Genomic DNA, 27,264 nt, shown 5'->3' with positions numbered 1-27,264 from the left:
TTACGACCATTTAGGATAGAATGATCAAAAAAATAATATCTTCGCACCGGTTTAACTGGATTGAAAATTGGAGTACTTAATTTTTTAATCATATTTTTCCGTCAGTTTCATTAAGGGTGTTAACGATTTTACCAATTTGAAACGTAAAACAAACTATATTGTTTATTTGGTAGCAATTGAAACTAAATAGATAAAATTGAAACAACTGAAAACTAGAGGGATGACTACGAAAATTTGCCCTTATTTTTTTCCTTTAAAAACATAGGGGCAGGTAGGAGTAGCTGTAGAACCCTGGAAATCTAGTGGGGGTGAATCCTCAATTCTTCTTCTTCTCACGGGCACATCAAACCCTGATTCACTCTGGGTTCCCTCTCATCTCTTGTTCCGCTTCATTTTTACAGTACTACTTAATTCACTTGGGTTTGCTTCCAATTTCAATCCCCCTCTGTTAATTCTCCATTCTTCAAATTAGTGCTACTAATTTGGTAAATGTGGCAATGGTTGGGTTTAGGAACATTGAAGAATTGGAATCTGACGAGCCTATTGTACAAGATTCCGAGGAGGAGTTGAACTGGTTGAATTCCTCTCCGTTGCGGCACTGGTTGAATTCCTCTCCGTCGCAGCACACATATTCCTCTCCGTCGCAGCACTCATATTCCCCTAGGCTCTTCCTAAATGAAAACAGATCAGAAGAAGAGAACCCAAATGAAGATTTTGAATTGGGATGCAGCGAGGCCGCGAAGAATATTGATGAAGTTGAGGCAGTTGGAAATATTGTTAGTGAGAGAACAGGGGATGATTGTGAAATGGCAGATCAGTTGAATTCTGAATGTTTGGGAAAAAAGAAAACAAAGGAAAAGAACCCAGTTGGAGAGAGAAGAAACAAGAAAACAAATGGGGTTAAAATTGCAATTCCTCTGGCTCTGGAGGATATCTTACAAACTAAGGGAATGCATAGCAAAGATGCTGCAAAACATCTCAAAGGTACGCATACATGCCCTCCTCCAAGAAATGAAAATCTCAATTTTGTTCTTGTTTTTTTTTAGGTTAGAAGGGCATACAAAGTGCTACCAACTTCTCACATGTGTAGCACTTGGCAAAATGTTAATGTTCACGTTCTTACCTCCGCTTGATATTCTTTATTAGGGTCATTCGTGAATTCAAAGTTCAATTGCTTTACAACAGAGTTTTACATTAATCAACAAATAATCTTTTTTCCAAAAGATAAAAACATAATGATAGATACTCATATACATTTATATTCCAATATATTACATGGTAAATTCATAGGGACTATAGGAGTACTCTCTCACATTCAAATCAATTTAAGCGCAAGCTTTTAATTGAGTGAAATCTTATATCAATACATACAACTCAGAAGAATAAAATTCATGTCAATTTACATAGTAACATAAACTTCTTCAATCATAGTTTTTTCTGATTAAAACCAATACACCCTTTTAGTTTCTATCATGCTCTGTATGGGAGATCGCAATTGAATACCTCAATTTAAGATGCTATATTTGGAGACACACGGAAATGTACGAAAAGAAGTAGAAGAGAGGAAGTGCATAAAACCATACGTACAAAGGACTTGAGAATTGTGGTTATATAGTCACTGTGAATGTGGTGATTATTGACTTATGGGGTATGGTGGCTCCCATCCTCATAATTGAGCTTCGGCTCATTTGTCAAATCTAAAATTTGGCTCAATCCACTTTCTGGACTTTTTTGAAGTTCTCTAGATTATGAAAATCCCAGGCGTGGGTTTTGCATTGAATGATCCTCGCATGGCCATGAACAGTGAAGTTTGGACAGCCTATAAATTTCGAGCTTTGCTCCATGGTTTTGTATCTCTCTTGAGTGAGAGACCAGAGAGTGGGAAAATCAGAGAGAGTTTGAGAGCTGCATATGTATGCATTTGTATCAGTCTGTGAGTGAGTGTGAGTTTGAGTGATTTGTAATCCTCCTCCTCCTAAATATAATCTGGCTGCCCCCCGTGGACGTACCCGATTTTGGGGAACCACGTAAATCTTTGTCTCTGTGTTTGTTTGTGTGTTTGTGTTCTGGTTTGATCCTTAGTTTACGCAACAATTGGTATCAGAGCTTGGGAAGCCAAAACACAAAGCAAAATTCTGTTTTTGCCTCTGTTCGAATCTGCGTTTTTTCGAAACAGCTCGAAAATACGATCTGATCTGTCCATCTTGTTTGTCTCGTCGAGACGGTTTCGGGAAGGTATAATAAGCCTTCATCCGACGTCGGGGTGATCCGCACCTTCCCGGTCAAAGTTGCGCGTAAACGGTCAAATCGAAAAATGGATCTGACGCGCTTCTGATACGTTTCCACACGCAGCTGCAGGTTGAAGACGATGACATCAGCAAGATGTCATCATCCAGTCAGCGTGCACAGTCAGCATGCACAGTCAGCAGAATATTCCCTTGGTTGAAAGGAATATTCCATAATTTGTTTTCTCAATTCCGGAGCCATTCGGACTCTGTTTTTCGCCCGTGAGTAGTCGATTTTGACTATCTCGACGTTCCAGATCCAACCCCGTGCCCCGTTTTTTCGAGATTCCGTTCCGAAAAATCTGTTGGGAGTATTTTCAGCGGTAAAACTCTCGCTTTTGACTTCGTTGGATGTCCAGCATCGACGAGGAGAGCCCTAGTGTTGTTTCTTCAACACCTATGGACAAATCATCAGATAAGAAGACTTCAGACGAGCCCTCGGTCAGTTCCTACATGAGGAGGAGCTCGGTTTCGAATGCCAAATTCGAAGTGGATAAGTTCGATGGCACAATTAACTTCGGCATGTGGCAATGCGAAGTTTTGGATATTCTAAATCAACAAGATTTGGAATTCACTTTGGACGATCGTCCTGAGGATATGTCCACCTCTGATTGGGACAAGCTTAATCGGCAAGCTTGTGGCACGATCCGTCTTTGTTTGTCCAAAGACATCAAGTATTCCGTCATGAGGGACAATTCAGCCAAGGAGTTGTGGCAGAAATTAGAGAGCAAGTACATGACGAAGAGCATAGAGAACAGACTCTACCTGAAGAAGAGACTGTATCGTTTTCAGTATCAACAAGGTGCGTCAATGAACGAACATCTAAATAGTTTCAATAAAATTTTGGCCGATTTGCAAAACCTTGATGTTAAAATTGACGATGAGGATAAGGCACTTTTGTTGATAAATTCTTTGCCTGATACATATGACCACTTGGTTACTACCTTACTGTATGGAAAAGATGAAATTCGTTTTAATGACGTTTGCTCTACTTTGATTAACAACGAGGTACGGAAGAAGGATCAACAAGTTCATTGGGATCCCTCTTCATCAGCACTATCAGTAAGGGGAAGGACTGAATCGAGGAATAGACAGTCCGGGAGGAGACAGTCCAGGTCCAGGTCAAAAGGCAAATCAGCTGAAAGGAATCAGAAATCCGGTGACAGGAAGCAGATTGCAAAGGATGAGTGTGCTTACTGTCATGAAACGGGGCACTGGAAGAAGGATTGTCCCAAAATCAAGGAACAACAACAACAACGAGCAAATGTTGCAAGAGGAGAGGTTGACGACTTGGCATCAGCCTTGATTGTTTCATCAGACACAAATTCAGATGAATGGATTCTGGACTCGGGATGTACTTACCATATATGTCCCCATTGGGACTGGTTCTCAAACTTTCAGGAGATTGACGGTGGCGTAGTTTTGATGGGCAACGACAATGCTTGCAAAACTCAGGGGATAGGTACAATCCGACTCAAGTTGCGCAACGGTACAACCAAGCTTTTGACAGATGTCCGGTATGTCCCGGATTTGAAGAAAAATTTGATTTCTCTTGGAACCTTGGATGCAAAAGGTTACAAGATTACTTTAGAAGGTGGAGCTTTGAAAGTAACCCATGGTGCATTAGTGGTCCTGAAAGGCACTCGGAGAGGAAATTTATACTTCCTCGACGGGCGCACAGTTACAGGAGGAGTAGCCATCTCCAGCAGCAGCTCAGATGATGCTACAGATGACATTTCCCGACTCTGGCACATGCGCCTAGGTCATGCCGGAGAGAAAGCTTTACAAGGATTGGTGAAGAAAGGTCTCCTTAAGGGGGCCAAGACAGGGAAGTTTGGATTCTGTGAGCACTGTGTTCTGGGCAAACAGACCAGGGTCAAATTTGGCACCGCAGTTCATCGTACGAAGGGTATTCTGGATTATGTTCATTCAGATGTTTGGGGGCCCACAACGACAGCAACTTTTGGTGGCAAACGGTGGTTTGTCACGTTTATTGATGATTTTTCACGGAGAGTATGGGTTTATCCCATGCAACGCAAGGACGAGGTCCTTGACACTTTCCTTCGTTGGAAGCAGAGGGTGGAGACTCAGACTGGCAGAAAAATCAAGGTACTTCGGTCAGACAACGGTAGTGAGTATACTTCAGATCCCTTTCTCAAAATCTGTCAGAAGGAGGGGATAGTCCGACATTTCACCGCCGTGAAGACTCCACAGCAAAATGGAGTTGCAGAGAGGATGAACCGTACTTTGGTGACTAAGGTGCGGTGTATGTTGTCCAACGCCGGTTTGAGCAAAGTATTTTGGGGAGAGGCAGTCGCCTATGCCTGTCAGTTGATCAACAGGCTACCGTCAGAGGCACTTGGCGGACGGACTCCCATGGAGGTATACTTTGGTCAATCTTCGATTGATTACGATCGGCTGCATGTATTTGGTTGTCCTGCTTATTTTCATGTCACAGAATCTAAGCTGGATCCTCGAGCTAGGAAGGCTATATTTGTTGGCTTTACTCCAGGTGTAAAGGCCTATAGACTCTGGTGCCCGGAGTCTAAGAAGATTATTACCAGCCGAGATGTTACTTTCGATGAGTCGGCCATGCTTCAAACCAACTCTCGAAAGGTTAACACCATTCCATTGTGTTCAGATCAGGTGGAGCAGTCAGAGCAGGTGGAGCTAGAGGTTCCTGTAGTTCAAGTTCCTACCATTTCGCCACCACAGGAGCACTACAGTGATGTTTCAGATTCGAGTTCTGAGTCTGATGATGTTTCAGTTCCCGAGGCTATAGCGCAAACACAGTCTATTGCTACTAGCCGTCCGAGGAGGGAGATTCGAAAACCTGCCCGATATGATGGTATGGTTGCATACGCCCTTCCGGTTATCACAGGTGTTCCGAATACGTATAGGGAGGCCGTTTCAGGTTCTGACAGTTCTCAATGGAAGCAGGCTATGAATGAGGAGATGAGTTCTCTTCACAAGAATAAAACTTGGGAGCTGGTACCACTTCCCAAAGGGAATAAAGCAATAGGATGCAAATGGGTCTACGCCAACAAAGAGGACAGTTCGGTCAAGGGTGGTGTTAGACATAAGGCCAGATTGGTGGCAAAGGGTTATGCTCAGCGCGAAGGGATTGACTACAATGAGGTCTTCTCTCCAGTGGTGAAGCATGCATCGATTCGCATTCTATTATCTTTGGTTGCGCAGTACGACCTCGAGTTACAGCAACTCGATGTTAAGACTGCATTTTTGCATGGCGACTTGGATGAAGAGATCTATATGTCACAACCAGATGGTTTCAAGGTCTCCGGAAAGGAAAATTGGGCTTGCCGTATTCGCAAGTCACTATATGGCCTAAAGCAGTCGCCACGACAATGGTACAAGAGATTTGATCAATTTATGGCTACGCAGAGGTATACTCGCAGCAGTTTTGACCATTGTGTTTACTTTCGTAAATTTCGGGATGGTTCCTTTATCTATTTGCTCTTATATGTTGATGATATGCTAATTGCATCTAAGAGCAAGGTGGAGATTTCTCGGTTGAAGGCACAACTGAGTTCAGAATTCGAAATGAAAGACCTTGGAGAAGCAAGGAAGGTCATTGGGATGGAGATTCAGCGCAACAGGAAGCAGGGCACAGTTTGCTTATCGCAGACTCAGTATCTGAAGACTGTACTTCAACGGTTTGGCATAGATGGCAAAGCTAAACCCGTGAGTACACCATTAGCCCTGCACTTTAAGCTCAGCGCTTCGATGTCACCTCGTACTGATGCGGAACGAAAACAGATGGCCCAAGTTCCGTATGCCAACGCTGTGGGATCCTTGATGTATGCAATGGTATGTACCAGACCCGATATTTCACACGCTGTCAGTATGGTTAGCAGATATATGCATGATCCAGGAAAGGGTCACTGGCAGGCTGTGAAATGGATTCTTAGATACATTCAGGGCACAGTTAATGTTGGCCTAAAATTTGGGAGAGATCAGAAATTTGGTGATCAGCTTGCAGTTGGTTATGTAGATTCAGATTACGCTGGTGATCTGGATAAGAGGCGGTCAACTACTGGTTATGTTTTCACTATGGCAGGAGGACCAGTTAGTTGGCGTTCGACTTTACAGTCCACGGTTGCACTATCTACTACGGAGGCTGAATATATGGCGGTGACTGAGGCCATAAAAGAAGCCATCTGGTTGCAGGGTTTGATTGGTGATTTGGGTGCCAAACAGGAGCACATCAATGTCTATTGCGATAGTCAGAGTGCCATTCATTTGGCAAAGAATCAGGTGCACCATACCAGGACAAAGCATATAGATGTCCGTTTTCACTTTGTTCGGGAAATTCTAGAAGAAGGGGACATATTGCTTGAGAAGATTGCCACTGCAGACAACCCAGCTGATATGTTGACAAAGGTTGTTACTGGGATCAAGTTCAATCATTGTTTGGGCTTGATCAACATCTCTCTAGTTCAGAGCGCCTAAAGGCGCATTGGGGGCAGCATCGAACCTTTGGAGAATTGTCGCCAAGGTGGAGATTATTGACTTATGGGGTATGGTGGCTCCCATCCTCATAATTGAGCTTCGGCTCATTTGTCAAATCTAAAATTTGGCTCAATCCACTTTCTGGACTTTTTTGAAGTTCTCTAGATTATGAAAATCCCAGGCGTGGGTTTTGCATTGAATGATCCTCGCATGGCCATGAACAGTGAAGTTTGGACAGCCTATAAATTTCGAGCTTTGCTCCATGGTTTTGTATCTCTCTTGAGTGAGAGACCAGAGAGTGGGAAAATCAGAGAGAGTTTGAGAGCTGCATATGTATGCATTTGTATCAGTCTGTGAGTGAGTGTGAGTTTGAGTGATTTGTAATCCTCCTCCTCCTAAATATAATCTGGCTGCCCCCCGTGGACGTACCCGATTTTGGGGAACCACGTAAATCTTTGTCTCTGTGTTTGTGTGTGTGTTTGTGTTCTGGTTTGATCCTTAGTTTACGCAACAGTGATATGCTTTGAATACAATTCTTTTTTACTCAAACATATTTTTTGTGGCTCTCCAAATTGGAAATGTGCGTTGGAGTTGCTTTGGTAAAAAAATATTGAGCTTTTGACTTCTTCCCTATTGCAGTTAGCATCACTAAACTGAAAAGTTCTTGTCGGGAGTATGGTATCCACAGATGGCCACCTCGCAATGAACACAAATTTATCAGGCAATCTCTCCCGAATGAAACTCCCGTGGTTGTCAGTCAAAAGGGAATCCCACAGTTGTCTTCTTATACTGTGCCTTCTACTCAAGCCTTGACGGTTACTGTTGACACAAATAGTTTTTTCGAAAACGAAATTCTGCCGCCACAGTTTTTGGCTACAGCTCAACAAGAGAACCTTGATGCGGGTTTGGGCAATGATGAAGATGAGGCAATTGGGATGGGGGTTAAGGGAACAGGGGTTGGTGTAATGGTAGAGGCTCAGTTGAATTCTAGGTGATCAGGGAAAGGGAAATTTAAGGGAAAGAGCCCAGGAGGAGAGAGAGGTAACAAAGGAACTACTGGAGTTAGAATTGCGATTGCAAAGGAAGATATCTTACAAACCAAGAGAATGCGTCTTAAAGATGCTGCAAAGCATCTCCAAGGTACGCATAAATACAATTCTTTAACAAATGAAAATCTCAATTTTGTTGGTAATATCTTGCTTGTTGTTTCCAACTGGATAGTCTTTTCTCTCAAAAACTCCACCAAAACATTTCAGAGTCTATCTTGCTCCAACCATGCTCTATATGGGAGAATCAAAATGGAGACCTCAATTTCAGTTTCCATATTTGAAGACTCAACTAAAAAATGGATACATTAGTAACTTCATGAATATTTAAAAATATGCTCGATTCATATTTAAAACAAAGTATGCTGAATTTTTTGGTGGCTTTTAATTGAGCTCATTTAAAACAAGGGTTTTGTGTTGAAAAAATAAAAAAATAAAAAAAGTTAACGCCTTCCGTTAGCTCCATCCATTAGGACTAGACGAAATTGGACGGCAGGGGCCTAATTGTTAACGAAATGCTAAGTTTATGTGTTTTTTTGTTAATAGTGAAAGTCCAGGTTTTTTTTTGCGAGTTGTCAGAAAGTTCAGGGGTTTTTTTGAAATTTTTCCTTAAAATGTAGGAAGGACAAATTGTTAATTTGTCTTTTGATATTCAATATTCTACTCTGAAAAAAGAATAGTATATGCATAAATCATACGTACACATGTTGACTAAAACATTGTAGTACTAGTGTTACCCCGTGCCTACGGCACTACACATTCCGGTTGGAAGGACATGACAGTTGTGTGATTTAAGTGAAAACCATGTGCACTTAACCGGGAAGTGAGAAGATGCACTACATCTCTTGGATCAAACAAATCTGAGCCGTTGTAACAACTTGTCCCCACACTCTTCTGTTTTATAATAGATTGGAAGGGCATGACAGTTGTGTGATTTAGGTGAAAACCATGTGCACTTAACCGGGAAGTGAGAAGATGCACTACAGCCATTGGATCAAATGAATCTAGACCGTTTCAACAATTTATCCCAACACCCTTCTGTTTTATAATAGAGATATTTCAATTAGCTAATCTTGGGATCACGTGTTGACGGCCGGCATTCAAATTTTAGGGTAATTTCACCATCCTCCCTTGAGGTTTCTTACAAATACACCGCTCTCCCAACCTTTCAACTAATTACACTGGTCTCCATTGAATGGGAGTAAGTAAGTTAACATACAACAATTAGATTTGTGGATTTCTAGTTAATGAACTACAAAAAAAAAATTTGATAAAAAAAAAAGAACTACAAAAAAAACTCTCCACAAATAAAATCAAAAATGGCATGGAGGAAGTATTATTATTATTATGTAATGATTAGTAAAATCGTCTCCTTCATTACTACTCTAAAAATGCATAGATACCTACCAATACCACAGGCCAAGCACCTAGCCAAGAAGACATGTGAAGAACGAGAGTTGTTAAAACTACTGTAATTGGAAGATTAAGCGGACAAAACAACAATGATGAGCTACAGTATTGTTAGTTGTTTATAATAGTCGCGCCAGGATTCGTTAAAGTTGGAGATCGCAACTTCACCGTGAAGTTGAGACCAACTAGGGGCGCCGCCCCTCATTAGCTTGTTGGTTTGGCTGATCCTATGGAAACTTTCATTCTTGGTATAATTACGCTAGGAATTTTGATTTGCTATGATTTGAACCCATTAGGGAAAACACTGACCCTAGCCCATCGGGAAAGCAAAGGAGAATATCCTTGCAATATTTACCTAGGATTCTAATTTCTATGTCTAGGATCTGTTTGATCTTTTTGTGTTGATTCAAATTTAGATTAAAAAAAAATGTTGTTACGGATCCTTGGATCATATTGAGACTTTCGTCACAGCTTTCTAATCTGCCATTAAGGATAGTGTGGGAGAAAACGTTTTCAAAATAGCTGTGTAATTTATAGACCAGGAAGAACGCTGATGCCAGCCCATACACGGGATAATTTCGCGGGACTGTTCGATTTCGAAAAATTCTAATTAGTCTAGGAATAATGTGAACTCACTCTTGGAACTCTGTGAATTCTTTGTTTGGTTGACTCAAATTTTGAGCTAAAATTCATAAGGATTGTTGGATTATTCTAAAGTTTCCATCACAGCTTTCTAATCTGCCACTTAAGATACTGTGATGGAAGACATTTCAAATATCGCTATATAATGTAATATAGATCGAATCGAAGGAGTAATACTTAGCTAGTCCCTCTTTTCTGGATTATCTCACTCTAAGCAGACACAATAAAATTAGAGAAATGATAATGCCAAAATCATATTTATTTTTGTCAAAACTCTAGTGCATGTATAAAAATCTATACCTTGCATATGATATAATTAAAGGTTTTATGCAGTACAATTTTGATGAAACCGTTGGTAATTACATCATTAATGCCAAGGAATGGGTTGAGCTGCAAATATTGGTCATTAGTCAAGGTGAGATTGAGAAGGTGGTGGATAATTTAAAATTGCAACTATCCAATAGAAATGGCGCCAAACTATATCCCATAGATTCTCTGGCAAATAAAATAAAAAGTAGAACCAAATGAAAATCTTTGACTTGTATATTTTAAAATGGATAATTCGAATGATATTTGTGTTATATTTTATGGACAAAATCTTAAGATATTTGAAATAACGTTGGCCTTCCATGCCTTCTTGATTAAGTCTAGAGAATGTTTGAACTTTGAACGTAGCATTGGGACTCTTTGAGCTCTCTTGTCTTTGCGTAATGCCAAATGCACAGCAAAAGAGTAGCAGCGAATCCCAAATGTTAGTTATCTAGGCTATATTTGTTTCGATGTAAAATGTTTAACAATGTAAATATGTTTTACATGTAAAATATTTTTTCAGAAAAAAAACTATAAATTTTTTATTTTAATTCTGGTGTTTAGTTGGCACTTAAAAAATATTTTTAGAAATCGAGAAAATAGTGTAGAGAGGGTGGGGGCTTAAACGGTGGAGAAATATAAGAATATAGGAATTGAACGTGGGTCAGGACTAACGATCATAGAAACTGATCATTAAGAATTGTTGTAGAAGGTAGCGGATTCATTTCGAAAAATAACTTACAAAAGATTTAAGGGTAAGTTATTTTTATCCAATTATTACATGTAAAATATTTTTTCACTTTTTACACAACCAGACATCAAAAAATAGGTAAAACATTTTACACCCAATTAGAGCCCTAGTTTCGAACGAATTGAAATGTCCAGTCTAGTTTATTTATTTTTTTTTTAATTTTGGGTGATCAAAATTGTTTATTTTTTAGAACTTCTCATTTATAATAATAAGCACGTCAAAAATTACATTGATTAGATACAGTTTGATATGCTTGAGGAACACATTGTATATTGCAAAAAATTTAAAAGTGAAGTTCAATAAAGTGAATCAGAACCCATTTTTTGCAACATATATTCACTCTGAAAGTTAATGTCTGTACCACACAATTTTTGGGACCGCATAAATGATTGGGAGTACCTCGTAACTCGAAAGCCACGCCCCTTGGTCTCGTGGTACCGAAACACTGAATAATTACTCGGAGAAATTTCACTAAGTTGGGAATGCTATGTGCACAGTTTTAAAACTCAACTCCGGACACAATTCTGTCCAAAACAGTTGGATGCATTGTGTGTCCATATGCATTTAATGATTCCGGACATGGTTGTGTCCGACTTTGTGTTTTAAAGTTGTGTGGCTAGACTTTTTGGTGTTATTATGGTCATGCGCCGAGTGTCTCAAAAATTTTGCTTAAAAAAATTATTTAAAATTTATCAAATAAATTTCATATTAAATATATAAAATATTATAGATTAGTTGGACGAATGTATGTCCATATGCATCTAAAGATTCATGTACGCTAGTATTATTTTTCCTTAAAAAACATAGAGGCAGGTAGGAGTAGTGAGAGAACCCAAGAAAAATGGGGTGAATCCTCAATTCTTCTTTTCACTGGCACATCAAACCCTGATTCACTCTGGGTTCCCTCTCATCTCTTGTTCCGCTTCATTTTTACAGTACTACTTAATTCACTTGGGTTTGCTTCCAATTTCAATCCCCCTCTGTTAATTTTCCATTCTTCAAATTAGTACTAATTTGGTAAATGTGGCAATGGTTGGGCTTAGGAACATTGAAGAATTGGAATCTGACGAGCCTATTGTACAATATTCCGAGGAGGAGTTGAACTGGTTGATTTCCTCTCCGTCGCAGCACACATATTCTACTCTGTTGGGCCCCACAAATTTCCCGTATTTCCCTCCGTCGCCCCCGTATTTCACTCCTCCGTTGCCCACAACTACTTTCCCTCCGTCGCCACCGTCTTTCCCTCCCTATCCGCCGGCGTCGCTGCCACAACCATCCTCTTTCGATTCATTTGTTAATTTCGAGGCTGCATTTTCTATGAAATTCTATCCACAAAATAAACAGCACGGGGACATCGTTCGCATGCCGGCCGTTGACTTGGGGTTTTTTGTACAGCACACAATTCATGACAGGGGCGGTGGTGTGTTGGATGTGATCCCTGCAGGAAGACTTGTAACCATCAACGGGTTGGAACTACAGCGCGAGAACATCAAAGAATCACAGGCCCAATTTCTCGCGGTGTTGATGGATGAAAAAGTTCGGAGCAGGGACGATGTGTTGGATATGCTCGCCATCTCCCAAGATTCAAATTTGAGGTTCAACTCGGAGACACCAGAGTACGAGGACATGGATGACCAGTCGGTCCAACGCTTGGTGAGAGTGCGCCAGTTCCAAATGGAGTAGAGGGGCGGTGGGTTGGAAGTGACCGGGGACGCTTTAACAATCAACGGGGTAGAAATTCAGGGCTTGTCTGCCACTCCGGAACCATCGTTTATATTTCAGACCACCAACTCCCGAACAGTGTGGCTGGGGCAGCGCGGCCAATGGGCGGTCGAGTTTCATTACAGGTGGAATTGGCTCAACATCGTCACCTTCAAAGTTGCTGAGGGCGTCTCCTTAGCATCTGAATCGGTAATAAGGTTCATGGGAGGGAAGGATGATCTTTTCGCTTTCCCTAGACTCTTCCTAAATGAGAACAGATCAGAACCGCCGCCGCAGTTGGCTCTGACATCACAAGAAGAGAGCCGAAATGAGGATTTTGGATTGGGGTGCAGCGAGGCCGCGGGGAATGATGAAGTTGAGGCAGTTGGAAATATTGGTAGTGAGAGAACAGGGGATGATTGTGTAATGACAGATCAATTGAATCTGAGTGTTTGGGAAAAAAGAAAACAATGAAAAAGAACCCAATTGGAGAGAGAATAAACAAGAAAACAAAGAAGGCTGCTTTTCCCCCGACACCCCACCCCCCGGCCCCACACCCCATTTCCCATATTACCCCCTCCCCTCCTCCCGTTCCTCCCTCCTTTCATTTACTTTTTTTTTTTCTTCTTTTTTCTTATTTATTTTCTTTTGTTTTTTTTTTGTTAGAATTTTTTTTTCGTTTTTTTTTCTTTATTTCCTTTTGATTCCTTCCACTTTGAATCTTTCTTTATTTGTTTCTTTTCCCATTTACCTCTCTTCTTTATTTTTTTTTGGTTAACTCAAATTCTATTTTCAATTAAAATTGACTTTATACTTAATAAATTTATATTATTTTAATTAGTTAATTAGTCTTAACAATGAATAATAAAAATAACTTGTAATGAACAATAATAAATTGAAATAAAATTTCATTTTTATTATAATTGAGTACATATTATCAAAACATGAAAATACATAAAAACACAAATTTTAATCAATATCTCCTCCAAATGCTTCTCCCGGCATGCTTATACCCATTACTTCGTACCACAATAGCAAACGTGTTTCATAACTGGCAGCCCATCCTTTAGTTTCATCCGATGAATGCTCCTCCCACCATGTTGGGATGGGTGGTACAGGGTAATGAGGTTCTAAGAAAATTTGCACGAAGTGATTGTTGTTAACACGGGCAATAGCAATTTCCCGGCGGTATTCGACTGGAACTGGAGGGGACCTCAATGGCAAATGAGTAAAACAACCGTAAACATCCTCATCAAATGTATGTAGTACTAGGTTGTACCTTGTTGCGATGGCAACTCCCAAAGTCATAGCCTCCATCCAATGATTCTCTGATGCTGTAGGCTCGAACCAATTCAGTAAAATTAGTAGACAATTTGCCCAATCATGTACTGGATAAATCACACTGTATAAATAATAATTTTGTCGAATTTCTTCAATAAGCTCCTCTCGTACTCGACTCCAATCATTTTCACTATACCCGATTAGTGCAGCTATCGCCCTGAATCCACAATGACCATCACCAAGCACGTCAACAGTGTCGGAAATATAACGCTGAAAAGCCTGAGGTAATCGTTGAATGTAGCGATCAGTGATGGATGGAACTATAAATTGAGTGTTGCGAACCCCCGAACCCCTCCCACGTCTCCCTCTCCCTCTTACTCGCGATGTTGCAGTCTTTGATCCTGAAGTGGATGCTTCTGAGAAAGAAGGTATGCGACGTGTACTTTGCTCATCTCTACCTGTAGGTCGACCTCTATGTTCTGTGTTTGTACGATGGAGGTCGAACTGTGCTACGAGATGGATCTGCCATATCGATAATCCTATCTATGATATGCTCTCTCATAGGTGGATCCATCCCATCTAATATCTCAACGACTTGAGATGTCCTGTCAGATCGTGCTCCCTCCTCATTAAACTCGGTTGCGTGCATAGACAACCTAGTCCAATGAGCGTGGATACTCCATAGCGGAATTGGAGTGGAAATGGAACGATAATATGCAAGATCGTGCATGCATGGCAATCCGTGTGTGATTTTGATCGTACAGTTGCAATAGCCAACAATGTGGGGGGATACTTCTAAAGCGGTTTCTAGCTGATCATCTATGAACTCCATTGCCTCTAATGAAATTCGACACCTTACCTGATCAAAAATGGAGTCACGTAATTGTTTGTGGCGTGGAATGTTCAATGATTTCTCGAACGACTTCTTAATTTCCCCGAACTGATTTTTCAACATCTTTTCTATTTTATCAAAAGATGTTTGTAGCGATGACATGGTATCCCCCAAATATGCCTTTAGCCTTGCATGTGCAGACTCTGCCCTGTAATAGAATAATGCACTGTGTTTAAATAGAAAAGTATCAAAAAATATTTCCTAGTGTAGTAGAGAAATGCACAAAATTTTAATAGTAAAGTCAAAAAGCGATTTTACCTTTGACTTGAATTGCTTCCGAGGTGCATACATGTATCTGTCCATGCTGAAACAAACCGCTCTTTGTACGACCTTAACCATGTTTGCCACAGGTAAGTTATGACATACGGGAACTGGCGAAAATCGTCACACATGGCTTGCCACTTCTGTTCGAAAGACGAAGGTGTAGATGAATTGATAAGCGAGTGCCATGACTTGATGAAGCGCTTCCATTCCGGACCAAGCACACGGCTGCAGTTATTCATGACGCACTGATTTATGTGCCAAATACACAAGATGTGACGTGCTGTAGAGAAACATGCTTCAATGGCATTCATAAGCGCTAAATCTCGATCTGAAACAAACACCAATGGCATCGATGCCCCCTTTTGAAGCATCCAGTTTTTTAAGTTATTCAATGCCCACGTCAATGTCTCTTCTCTCTCATTACTAAGATAACCGAACATAAGTAAGTTCGCCATGTGGATGTGATACCCACAACCTCCAATAGTGGTTTCCGATACTCATTTGTCTTGTACGTGGCATCAATGATTAGTACAGACGGAAAGTTGACAGATAGCTCTAGACTCATAGGATGAACCCAAATAATATCTGTGATTTCGTTAGTATCCGGATTTGTAAGAAATTGATGGAGGTAATGTTTCTTAAGTAATTGATGTATGACATACTGAATAGGAGTTAGACCGTCCAGTTTGGCTGCTTTGTTTGCAAAAATGGTGTTATAAACGCTCTTGATTCCCGTAGTGTTTGACGGGTCTTTTTGCTTCAAAATATTAAGAATCTCACGAAGCGCAGTGCTATTGGCCATGTCGGCCACAAATTGTTTCTCTACTGGTTTTAGCCTTGACGGGTACTCGTGGCCCTCAATATGTTTTGCTATTTCATGGTTATGGACACCACTAATAACCTCTAAACCCCACCTGATACCGTATGGATGTTGTGGTATACCTCGCAGTTGAAATGGGCAATTGCATTTTCTAGTCCCAGTGTTTCTTTGCAAGGATTGCCCTTCAACCAGATACCGTGACGGTTCGTACTTTCCTCCTCTTTCACAACCAAGAATGCACTTCGGCAATTTGCCGCCTTTTAACTTAGCAGAATTTAAAATAACCACCACAATACCATATTTTAGACCAACGCTCCGTGCCCAAGCTAACATATCTTCTCTACTTTCAAAAATCTATATAAAAAAACGAATATGTATAAATACAACATTAACCAGTCTTAACATAAATAACGAATATGCAAAACAATAACAGTGAAAACTAACTTGGTCGGTGGTAAATTCTAGTGTATAATCGCGACTATTGTGGGAGACACTCTCCTCACTACGAACATCATTCTCAAATGACCAACTATCTGAAATTGAAAAGTTGTAGTCATCCATTGCTCCTTCCCGAATTTTCCGCTGCGGCGTTCCTAAAAAATTTGACAGATACACAGTCTGTGAGGAAAGCCTAAGTAACCATGCTAAATTTTCACTGAAAATCATTATTCTAAATTTTGTGGATTATGTTTGACATAGAAATAACTAGGAAAGTCTCAGGTCGGATGGTCAGACGAGTCCAATTAGAATCACCATTCCTTCCTTAGTCGGTACGAAGCCAGACTTGTTGACAAACTTTTGAGGGTGTTAGCCTCGGGTTACTCCACAATTGTAAAAACGATAATAAAACATAGTGTCACATGGACGGACACCTTTGGAGTGGAAACCATTTATGCTTTAGACCAGTAATTTTAGTAGAATAAGTTTTCTAGCTATCTTTAGTATTTTAACTTAATATGCATTTTTAAACACAAAAATAAAATATAACAGAAGGTTACGGTAGCTTACGGAAGATGAATGTGGCTATCGAACGAAGTGACTTCTTACGGTAAGCTTATGGTAGCTTCGAAAGAGAAAAGAAAATACTTTTTTTTCTCTCGAAAATAAATATTGACTAAACTACTAAATTTTTTGGATCGAGAGGCTGATCGGGTGGTGATTTGGTGGCGGCCTTGGGTTGAGTTTCTTGAAGAGTTCAAGAAGAAACTCAATAATACCAAGAACAAAATAAGAACAAAGAGCAAATACAAAATTTCTAGAGAGGAAAGTTGGAGAGATTCAAGGTGTGAATTGAATGGTTTCACAAAGGGTTCTATTTATAGAAAAATGAGGACCTCTCTACTCACCCCATATGCCCCCCCCCTATATTTGCTCTATGGTTGAAGTCTAATTCTAGGTTCAAGTCTAATAAAATATAGTTACAAAAATAAATGTTTCAATTTTCAATCTGTTTGAACTGGTGCAAAAATGTTATTTTTCTGATCATTTCATCCTAAATGGTCGTAATAAATTTTTGCCTCCAAGGCCTTTCAATGAACACCCTAAAAGAGTCTTGAAACTAAATAATGAGTTTTGGGGTGTTTGTTGAAAAGTCTTAGAGCAAAAAATTCATTATGACCATTTCAAATAAAATGATCAAAAAAATACGATTTTTGACCCGGTATATTTATAGAAATTAAATAAATAAGATAAAATTAATTAAATAAAAATAAAATTTAAAAGGTGAAGGTGTTGGGTGGGTGGGGGTAAAAGAAAACAAAAAGGAAAAGGGAAGGCTGGGGGTAAGGGGTAAGGAGGTCAATTTGGTGTGGGGCCGGGGGGTGGGGTATCGGGGGGAATAGCAATTTTCGAAAACAAATGGAGTTAGAATTGCAATTCCTCTGGAGGATATCTTACAAAATAAGGACATGCGTAGCAAAGATGCTGCAAAGCATTTCAAAGGTACGCATACATGTGCTCCTCCAAGAAATGAAAATCTCAGTTATGTTCTTTGTTTTTTTTTTCCCCCATTTTTTCGTCCAAATAGATAAGTTAGAAGGGCATACAAAGTGCTCCAAACTTCTCACATGTGTAGCACTGGGGAAATGTTGATGTACACATTCTTACCTCCGCTTGATATTTTCGAGAATCAAACTCGAGACCTTCATCGAGGCCAGCTTAACTTTTCGGAGGTCTATTGAGAAAATAAGAATTGAGTCCTTTATGAATTTTTACGAAAATGTAAAATAGTTAAATTAGTCTTCCCAAACAATGCAAATCGTATAAAATAACAAAACAACACCAAGTTTCGAAAGCATCATTTAAATGGAGTATCACTAATCTCCAAAAAACACGAACATTATAAGATTTTAAAAGCATCATCTAAATAATTTATTTTGTCACATTGAACAAAAAAATACCTAAAACATTCATTGTGTGTAGTGGTGACTCTAGGAATTATTCTTTATTAGGGTCATTCGTGAATTCAAAGTTCAATTGCTTTACAACAGATAGTTTTACATTAATCAACAAATAATCTTTTTTCCAAAAGATAAAAACATAATGATAGATACGCATATACATTTATATTCCTATATATTACACGGTAAATTCACAGGGACTATAGGAGTACTCTCTCACATTCAAATCAATTTAATCACAAGCTTTTAATTGGATTGGTGAGCTGCAATGCCACGGGGAATGATGAAATTGAGGCAGTTGGAACTGGTATTGAGGGAATAGGGGATTGTGTAATGAGAGATCAGGCTCGATCCGCTGAATTTCAGGTGTTTGAGAAAAAGGTAAACAAATGGAAAGAATCCAGGGGAGAGAGAAGAAACAAGAAAACAATTGGAGTTAGAATTGAAATTCTTTCGAATAATATCTTACAAACTGAGGGAATGAGTTTTAAAGATGCTGCATATCATCTCGAAGGTACACATACATACACTATTCCAAGAAATGAAAATCTCAATTTTGTTCTTGTATTTTTTTACATAGGTTATAGAAGGGCATACAAAGTTCTTGAATTCAAAGTTCTATTGTTTTAACTAGATGATGATTTTGGCAATGTTGCAGCTGAGGCAGTTGGAAAGTGGAGTGGGCGAAGAAACAAAAAAAATGCAATTTCTTTGGAAGATATCTTACGGTGTAAGGAAATGCCTCAAAAAGTTGTTGCAAAGCATCTTAAAGGTACGCTTAAATACACTTTTTCAAGGAATGAAAATCTCGATATTGTTGGTAATATCTTATGCTTGTTATTTCGAACTTGATAGACTTTTCTTTCAAAAGTACTTAAATTTTCGGAGTTAAACATGCTCCAACCATGCTTTGTATGGAAGCATCAACATGGAGGCCTGAGTTTTAGTTCCCACGTTTGGAGACCCAACACAAATATGGATAGATTAACTTTAGCGGAACACTCATTAATTAAAAACGTATCCAGTGGATAGAGGGTGTATGTTGAGTTTTAGTAAGTTATGGTGATTTTTAATTGAGTTCATTTTAAAGAGGGTTTTGTTTTGAGTATTTCGTGCAATTTTTTGGTGGTATAAATGGTTCGTAAGTATGATATCTCAAGATGAAATGAACCGTGGTTCAAAACTTTAACTAGATCATAGTCAAATGATTTGAATTGGTCCGATTCGTTGTTACTCTCATGGATAGGATGGATATAAGTTTGGGTTTTCGAAATATTCAATTTTTATCCATTGATTTGGTTTCTAGTTTAGCGTACACAACGGGCTAACCGGCAATGTTCACCCCTGGAAAATGGAGATTCAATCTCCACTTATATGAGAAACGTATAGAACCTAGTCTATGTAATTCTAATCTATCTAAAATACAGGTACAATTAAAAAGTGTGGTAAGTTCCTTTTTTTATCAAGTGTACGTAGTAATAACTTTGAAATCAATATCGATATCCCATATACATCTCAGAAGAGAGTTTGAGTTGTGAAAATGAAAGGATGGAATCTTTAAAAGGTAGGTAGGCACCGGATGTGACTAAATTTTGAAGTCTACAAAATGGAGATGTAAAAAAGAGTGGAGTTACTAATTAAGTAGAAGAATTTAGAGCTTTTGGCTTCCTCATTTTTGCAGTTAGCTTATCCACACTGAAGCGAGCTTGTCGAGCGCATGGCATCCCCAGTTGGCCACCTTGCGGGAAACACAATCAATCTTGCCCCAACGAATCTCCCGCAGTTGTTGACAAAGAGCAAATCCCACAACTGAATTCTGATACGCTTCTGCCTTCTAATCAAGTCTCAGCTACTATTGGCAAAGAAAGTGTGACTGTGAAGGCAAGATTTAATACAGTTACGATGAAGTTTCAGCTGTCTTGGCCATGGAGAATGGAAGAGCTAAAACAACAAGTGGAAAAGAGGTTGGGACACGAGGCTGAAAATTATTACATTTGCTACAAAGATCAGGACAATGATGATGATTTATTAATAGCATGTGACGAGGATTTACAGGATCATATCTCCCATTCTAGCCTACACGACACCAACTCGATTGAGGTATTTCTTAAGCCAAAGTAGCTGATGAATCTGGCGTTGAGCAACTTATTTTTCTTCATCTGTATTAAGTGTTTAGTATTTACGCACCCCTCTAATTTTCTTTCAACTGCATGTATTAATAATCTTGGTACTTAAAAAAAAACCTTTACTATATTATAATTAAGTGTTTAGTTATAACGTTTCCAGATGCAATATTTGCATATGAGATGTACTGCATTTAGAGATTCTCCAATAACTTGGTTTTTGAGTTGCTTTTAAGTTTAGCGCTTTGAAAGGGGGTATGTTGTAGGATGTGTTCTCCGATTATGGCTTTTGAATTTTTCTAGTTTTGTTTTAGCTTTGTTTGGGATGAAGACTGGCAAGGGAGAAAGGGAGAGAGAACAACAATGCTAGAGATGCTTTGCCTTGTAATGGAATTCTCGATCCACACTCCCATAGTTCATCGATCCCATTGAAACGTATGATGTGGGATCAAATGTTGTGTGAAAGCACACAAGGGTACTGGGGGAAGCTGCTGTGCAGCTTCGTGCTGCGCACCCGCCGGTGATGCTTTGTCGGTATCGGTCCGGCGATCAGAGACGTTCATCGCGTAGAGCTCGTCGAGTTCTACGTGTGCTCCAAAAATCAGCTCGATCAAATATCGATAAGTATCTCATCCGAACACATATAACTTGAAAAAAATGGATTCAGTGGTTTTGATCCAGTGTTTTGTATCCATTACGATTTTTTTTTCAAGTTATATGTATTCCGATGAGGCACTTAACAATATTTGATCGAGTTGATTTTTGGCGCACACGTAGAACTCGACGAGCTCTACGCGATGAACGTCTCCGATCGCCGGACCGATGCCGACAAGGCGTCACCGACAGGTGCGCAGCACGCTGTGCAGCACGAAGCTGCACAACAGCTTCCCCCAGTCCGCACACAAAGGCCGCAATAAATATGAAGAAGGCAAATGAAACTCAAATACTCAAACCAATAACTGAAATAAATCCTTGACAAAAACTTCCCTCACCCACATATTTCCCTCCGTTGCCCGATTCAAATGTTTTCCTATCGGAACTCATGAACTTTTACCCTCTGCCGCCCACATATTTCCCTCAGGCACTGCCACCGACTTTCCAAATTATGGATAGAAGAATTCGTTTGAACTCATGAACTTTTAGTAACTTTTTGGTGACTTTTCATTGAGTTCATTTGTAAAAAGGGTTTTGTTTTGAGCATTTGATGCAGTTTCTGAGTGGCGTAATAGGTTTGTATGTGTGATATGATTGATATCTCAACCCGAGTTGAACCGTGGTTCAAAATTAGAACAGAACCGTAGTCAAATGATTTAGATCGGTACGGTTCATCACTTTCATGGATAGGTTTTGTTCCCAAAATATTCAATAAGTATGGTATCGTAACTTGAAGCAAACCACTGTTCAATACTGGAATGGAACCATAGTCAGATGGTCTGGATCGGTTTGATTTGTCATTCTGATCATGGATAGGTTTGCTTCTCGAAATATTAAATTTGTACGAGTTGGTTTGGTTCTTAACTAATCCAGCCCATGTTCACCTGGGAAAATGGAGATTCAATCATCCTTTATATAATTTGTATAACCTAGTCTATGTACTCTAACTTATCTCCATTTATACAATCTCTTTGCATTTTTTAAGCAAATTCTTCAATTAAGTCATTGTAATTTAACTATAACCAAGTACTCATTTTTAATTGAGATTATAGCCAATTCAATTAATCTCACTTGTGACATGGTAATCCGAATATAAATTTTTATGAACTTCAACTTAGGAAAACTCATCTCATCTATAACAACTATAGCCGGTGCAGTCAATAAAATTCGATAAGCAACCCATATCATTTGGAATCTTCCCAACAAGACCTTATAAAATCAATCACGTTAATTGATTTTATTAGTACTCTCAGCAATATTGTATTCAAATGTCTAAACTCTTAGAATAACTCATCCCTATAAATTTTGGGTGTAAATTATACATACCCGAATTTTTATTTTTATTTTTTGGTGTAAATTATACATACCCCAATTTTGAACAGATACAAGGTGAAAAAATAGGGCCGGGTAGTAAGAAACAACCACCTACACATATAGACCTAGAATTTCAGGCTAAGCATTCAAATACAAAGGGGAGAACGAAACAACACAACTACAGAAAAGAAAAAGTCCTTGTTCAGTTTTCACCATCAACTGCCGGGACTCAGTAAATCTATTACTTCCCCGGGACTGGGACTAACTCCAAGTCGCCGGACAAAACCTTTTCCTCTGAGTCGGCGCCGGAAGCGGGATCTAACTCCAATGGCGTCGAAGAGAAAGAGGTACGGCTGATGGGGGGAAGAGAGGGGTGGAGGAGAAACGGTTTCTCTGGAACAGGAATCCACTTGACAACCCACCCAATTGCCCAAGAAACTGAAGCAAACCCAACACAGACTCCCCACTGCCACCAATTCAACCTCTCCGTACCCGCAACTTTCTTCAGAAACTCCACCACCACCACCTGAACCGCAATCATCAAACCAATAATCACCAGAAACAAGTGGTTCTTGTGAATTCCCTCAAACACATTCTTGTTCTCGAGCTTCCACAGGAAGATAACATTGAACACTTGACACAGTGCGAGAACATTCAAAATCAGAGTGTCATTGACATTCGCACGCACCTTGAAAATTGCTTCGCCCTTGAATTGTAAGGTAAGCAGGACAGCTGTTTGATATAACGCTTGACAGAGTAAGTTCCTCCACATAACGTTGGTTATGAGTTGCTTTGTTCGACCCACCGGTGGATTTTCCAATAGCTCCTTTGTGGGTTTTTCAGTGGCTAACGGTAAAGCAGCCGATGTGCTAATAATCAAGTTGACCCATACCAATTCGATGGCTGAAAGTGGGACCTCTCCAGTTGAAACCGACACAACAAAGTTTATGGCAAGGGTAGCAACAGTCAAAGTGAGCTGCAACTGAATGAATTTCTGAACGTTGGTACAAACACACTGTTAGGAATGCCTTATATTCTTTAGTCTCACATTGGTTAATTATGTTGTTCCCGTTTTTGTAGCCTATTATAAATAAGGCTTTTGGGGTACTTCTAGAAATTATCTTTTGGGCTTTCATGTTGTGGCCTTTCTAGAGTTACGGATTGGCTCTTTGTATCTCTTCTTCACGTTGGTTAGTGAATCCTCTCTCTCCTCGCCCGTGGACGTACCCATCTTGGGAAACCACGTATATCTTGTGTCTTTGTGATTTCTTGTTTAGTTTTCAATTTCTCGTTCTTAGCTTGCATTCATAGCGTTCGTTACAACAAACTGGTATCAAAGCCAGGTTGCAAAAACTAGGGTTTCGTTTCCGATTGTGGCTATGGCGGCTAAATTTGAGATTGCGAAGTTTGATGGGCAGAGCAGCAGTTTCAGTCTTTGGAGAGTAAAGATGAAGGCTCTGCTAACCCAACAAGGATTGCACAAGGTTTTGTTAGGCAAGACTAGTTCTGGAATCAAAGAGGAAGATTGGGATGATACGGATGCCAAAGCTCTGAGTTCTATTCAGTTGAGTCTGGCAGATGATGTTCTTCGCGAGGTGGAAGAAGAAACTTCAGCAGCAGGAATTTGGCTGAAGTTGGAAGGCATATATATGACGAAGTCGCTCACCAACAGGTTATATCTCAAACAACGTCTTTATACGTTTCGTATGCGAGAAGGTATACCTATTAAAGATCATTTAGACGAGTTCAACCGTATTATTATGGATCTGAAAAATATTGATAGTAAAATTGAGGATGAGGACCAAGCCCTAATTTTGCTATGTTCTTTACCACTTTCGTATGAGCACTTTGTTACAACCCTATTGTATGGCAAAGACACGATATCCATGGAGGATGTTAAGGCCAGCCTATATTCGAAAGAATTGAGGAAAAAAGTGTCAGGTGAGGGTGATGCACATGCGGAGGGTTTGTTTGTTAGGGGAAGAACAACAGAAAGGGTGGAGTCGAGTAATAGGGGAAGATCCAGATCATCAGGTAAGAAGAAGGGAAAGTGCAATTATTGCAAGAAACCCGGGCACTGGAAAAGTGACTGTTTAAAACTCAAGGAGAAGGAAAAAGAAGACCAGAAAAGGGGTAAAGTAATTGCTGGAATTGCTGAAAGTTCAGATGAGTAAGATAATGTGTTATCAGTTACAGAGGGCGATTCTCGCTCTAATACCGAGTGGGTTCTAGATTCTGGATGTTCATACCATATGTGTCCGCATAGAGAGTGGTTTTCTACTTATGAGGCGGTCAATGGTGGTACAGTTTTGATGGGCAACAACATGGCCTGTAAGACTGTTGGTTCAGGAACGATTCAGCTTAGGATGCATGACGGTATTGTTAGGACTTTATCTGAGGTTCGACATGTTCCGGATTTGAAGAAAAATCTTATATCCCTGGGTGCTCTTGATTCTCACGGTTGCAAATTCCTCGGTGAAGGTGGAGTTTTGAAAGTCTCAAGGGGTGCATTAGTACTGATGAAGGGTCAAAAGCGTGGTAACCTTTATACACTCCAGGGCAGTACAGTTTTAGGTGCTGCAGCAACGGTTGCTTCATCCAAGGTTTCAGATTCAGACTTGACTCGTTTGTGGCATATGCGCCTTGGGCATATGAGCGAGAGGGGGATGACAGTTTTGAGCAAACAGGGTTTGCTATGTGGCCAGAAAATTGAGAAACTGGATTTCTGTGAGCATTGTGTCTACGGCAAGCAGTGCAGGGTAAAATTCAGTACAGCTGTTCATCGCACCAAAGGCACGGTGGATTATTTTCACTCGGATCTTTGGGGTCCCGCAGAGGTAACTTCTAAAGGTGGTTTTCGATATTTTATGAGTATTATAGATGATTTATCTCGTAAGGTTTGGGTGTATATGTTGAAACATAAGAGTGACGCTTTTAATACATTCAAACAGTTTAAAACTTTGATTGAGAATCAGACTGGTAAGAAAATAAAACGTTTGAGAACTGATAATGGTATGGAGTTTTGTCTTGGCGAGTTTGATAGATTTTGCATTGATGAGGGCATTGTGAGGCATCACACAGTGAGAAAAACCCCTCAGCAAAATGGTGTGGCTGAACGAATGAACAGGACTCTTTTGGAGAAGGCACGTTGTATGTTGTCCAATTCCGGATTGGGCAAAGAATTTTGGGCTGAAGCCGTTTCCACAACATGCTATTTGGTGAACAGGTCTCCGTCGACTGCTATTGAGTGTAAGACTCCGTTTGAGGTATGGTCAGGTCATCCGGCTGATTATTCTATGTTGCGTGTTTTTGGGTGTCCAGCTTACGCTCATGTGAATGAAGGTAAACTGGAGCCACGGGCCAAGAAGTGTATTTTCTTGGGTTATGCAGCAGGTGTCAAAGGGTACAGGTTATGGTGCTCTGATGATTTGAAGTTTTTGATCAGTAGGGATGTGACTTTTGATGAAAATTATTTGATTAAGGAGTCTAAGCAGGTTGATGATACAGTTCAGGAACATAGTGTTCCAAAGCAGGTGGAGTTTTTGGGTGAAGCTTCCGACTCAGGGAAGAAGCACATTGAGAAGCCAATTGAAGAGGAGTTCAAGAGTTCAGACACAGAGGTTGATGCATTAGTTGAGCAACCACGCACTATTGCTAAAGATAGGCCAAGGAGGGAGATTCGGCCTCCTGAAAGGTATTCGGCTTATTCTGAGATGGTGGCCTATGCTTTATCAGTTGCTGAAACAGTTGAGTATGAGGAGCCTTCCAGCTATACGGAAGCTATTTTGAGCGCTGAGTCTGCACAGTGGTTTGTTGCTATGAATGAGGAGATTGAGTCTCTTCAGAAGAATCAGACATGGGAGTTAGTAGAACCGCTGAAAGGGAAGATGATTGTTGGATGCAAGTGGATCTTCAAGCGCAAACCAGGTATTCCAGGGGTAGAAGACGCTCGGTTTAAAGCTCGGCTAGTGGCGAAAGGATACAGCCAGAAGGAGGGTGTTGACTACAATGAGGTATTTTCACCAGTTGTAAAACATAGTTCCATTCGCACTTTACTTGCTATTGTTGCATGTTATGATCTTGAGTTAGAGCAACTTGATGTCAAAACTGCGTTTTTGCACGGCGAGCTTGAGGAACAGATTTATATGCGTCAGCCTGAGGGATTTGTTGTTTCTGGTAAGGAGGATCACGTTTGTTTACTTCGTAAATCTTTGTATGGCCTCAAGCAATCCCCTAGGCAGTGGTATAAGCGGTTTGATACGTTTATGATAAGCCAGTCATATTCTAGGAGTGAGTATGACAGTTGTGTGTATTTTCGAAAACTTCCAGATGGTTCATTTGTTTATCTACTGTTGTATGTTGATGATATGCTTATTGCTGCCAAGAGTGTATCAGAAATCAACAGGTTGAAACAACAGTTAGGTGGTGAATTTGAGATGAAAGATTTGGGTGCAGCAAAACGTATTTTGGGTATGGAGATTTGCAGAGATCGAGTAGCTGGCAAACTATTTTTGAATCAGAAGTCTTATGTTCTTAAAGTGCTTGAGCGCTTTGCCATGCAGAACTCGAAGCCAGTCAGTACCCCTTTGGCAGCACACTTTCGACTTTCAGCTGAGTTGTCACCACAGTCGGAGGATGAGGAGAAGTATATGTCTCAGGTTCCATATTCGTGCGCAGTTGGGAGCCTTATGTACGCCATGGTATGTACTCGTCCTGATATTTCACATGCAGTTAGTGTCGTTAGTCGTTATATGGGGCGTCCAGGAAAGGCACATTGGGAGGCTGTGAAATGGATACTACGGTATTTGTGCGAAACTGCAGGTGTTGGTCTATTGTTTGGGATTGTCAATTCTGGTGATCATGCTGTTGGTTATGTTGACTCGGATTTTGCCGGTGACCACGA

At 40.1% G+C, this 27,264-nt stretch overlaps 3 protein-coding genes across 5 annotated transcripts in view; all 3 read left to right on the top strand.

Moving 5' to 3' along the window:
- Positions 1 to 312: 312 nt before the first annotated feature.
- On the top strand, positions 313 to 7,750 carry LOC131315538 (protein NLP3-like). The gene is made up of 2 exons (XM_058344648.1): positions 313 to 984; positions 7,395 to 7,750. The coding sequence occupies exons 1-2, from the start codon at positions 498 to 500 to the stop codon at positions 7,748 to 7,750; spliced, it is 843 nt and encodes a 280-aa protein (XP_058200631.1). The 5' UTR covers positions 313 to 497.
- A 40-nt stretch (positions 7,751 to 7,790) lies between these two features.
- The window catches only part of LOC131315533 (protein NLP7-like), a 57,556-nt gene continuing 38,082 nt past the window's right edge, over positions 7,791 to 27,264 (top strand). For both annotated transcript variants that reach the window (XM_058344643.1, XM_058344642.1), the window contains exon 1: positions 7,791 to 7,895. In XM_058344643.1, coding sequence (XP_058200626.1) covers positions 7,862 to 7,895 — 34 coding nt within the window. In that variant the 5' untranslated portion in view covers positions 7,791 to 7,861. The remainder of the gene's footprint in view (positions 7,896 to 27,264) is intronic.
- LOC131315540 (uncharacterized) lies at positions 17,727 to 20,400 on the top strand. Of its 2 annotated transcripts, none has more exons than XM_058344652.1 (3): positions 17,727 to 17,812; positions 18,929 to 19,042; positions 19,952 to 20,400. In XM_058344652.1, exons 1-3 carry the CDS (start codon positions 17,779 to 17,781, stop codon positions 20,389 to 20,391), a joined length of 588 nt encoding a protein of 195 aa, XP_058200635.1. In that variant the 5' UTR covers positions 17,727 to 17,778; the 3' UTR covers positions 20,392 to 20,400. The 2 variants fall into 2 exon arrangements, with proteins under 2 accessions (XP_058200635.1, XP_058200634.1); XM_058344651.1 differs by lacking the exon at positions 17,727 to 17,812 and adding an exon at positions 17,891 to 18,784.

This window comes from Rhododendron vialii, chromosome 2a (assembly GCF_030253575.1).
Source record: "Rhododendron vialii isolate Sample 1 chromosome 2a, ASM3025357v1".
NCBI lineage: Eukaryota > Viridiplantae > Streptophyta > Magnoliopsida > Ericales > Ericaceae > Rhododendron > Rhododendron vialii.
The sequence above is the reverse complement of the archived record's forward strand: the minus strand, read 5'-3'. Positions and strand labels throughout refer to the sequence as shown.

Excerpts from the sequence above, each read along its gene's own strand:
- LOC131315540 (XM_058344651.1), top strand. The coding sequence starts at position 18,604 with ATGAGAGATCAGGCTCGATCCGCTGAATTTCAGGTGTTTGAGAAAAAG. Across the intron at positions 18,785-18,928 it reads TGCTGCATATCATCTCGAAG|CTGAGGCAGTTGGAAAGTGG; the intron begins GTACACATACAT and ends GCAATGTTGCAG. Across the intron at positions 19,043-19,951 it reads TGTTGCAAAGCATCTTAAAG|TTAGCTTATCCACACTGAAG; the intron begins GTACGCTTAAAT and ends TCATTTTTGCAG.
- LOC131315538 (XM_058344648.1), top strand. The coding sequence starts at position 498 with ATGGTTGGGTTTAGGAACATTGAAGAATTGGAATCTGACGAGCCTATT. Across the intron at positions 985-7,394 it reads TGCTGCAAAACATCTCAAAG|TTAGCATCACTAAACTGAAA; the intron begins GTACGCATACAT and ends TCCCTATTGCAG.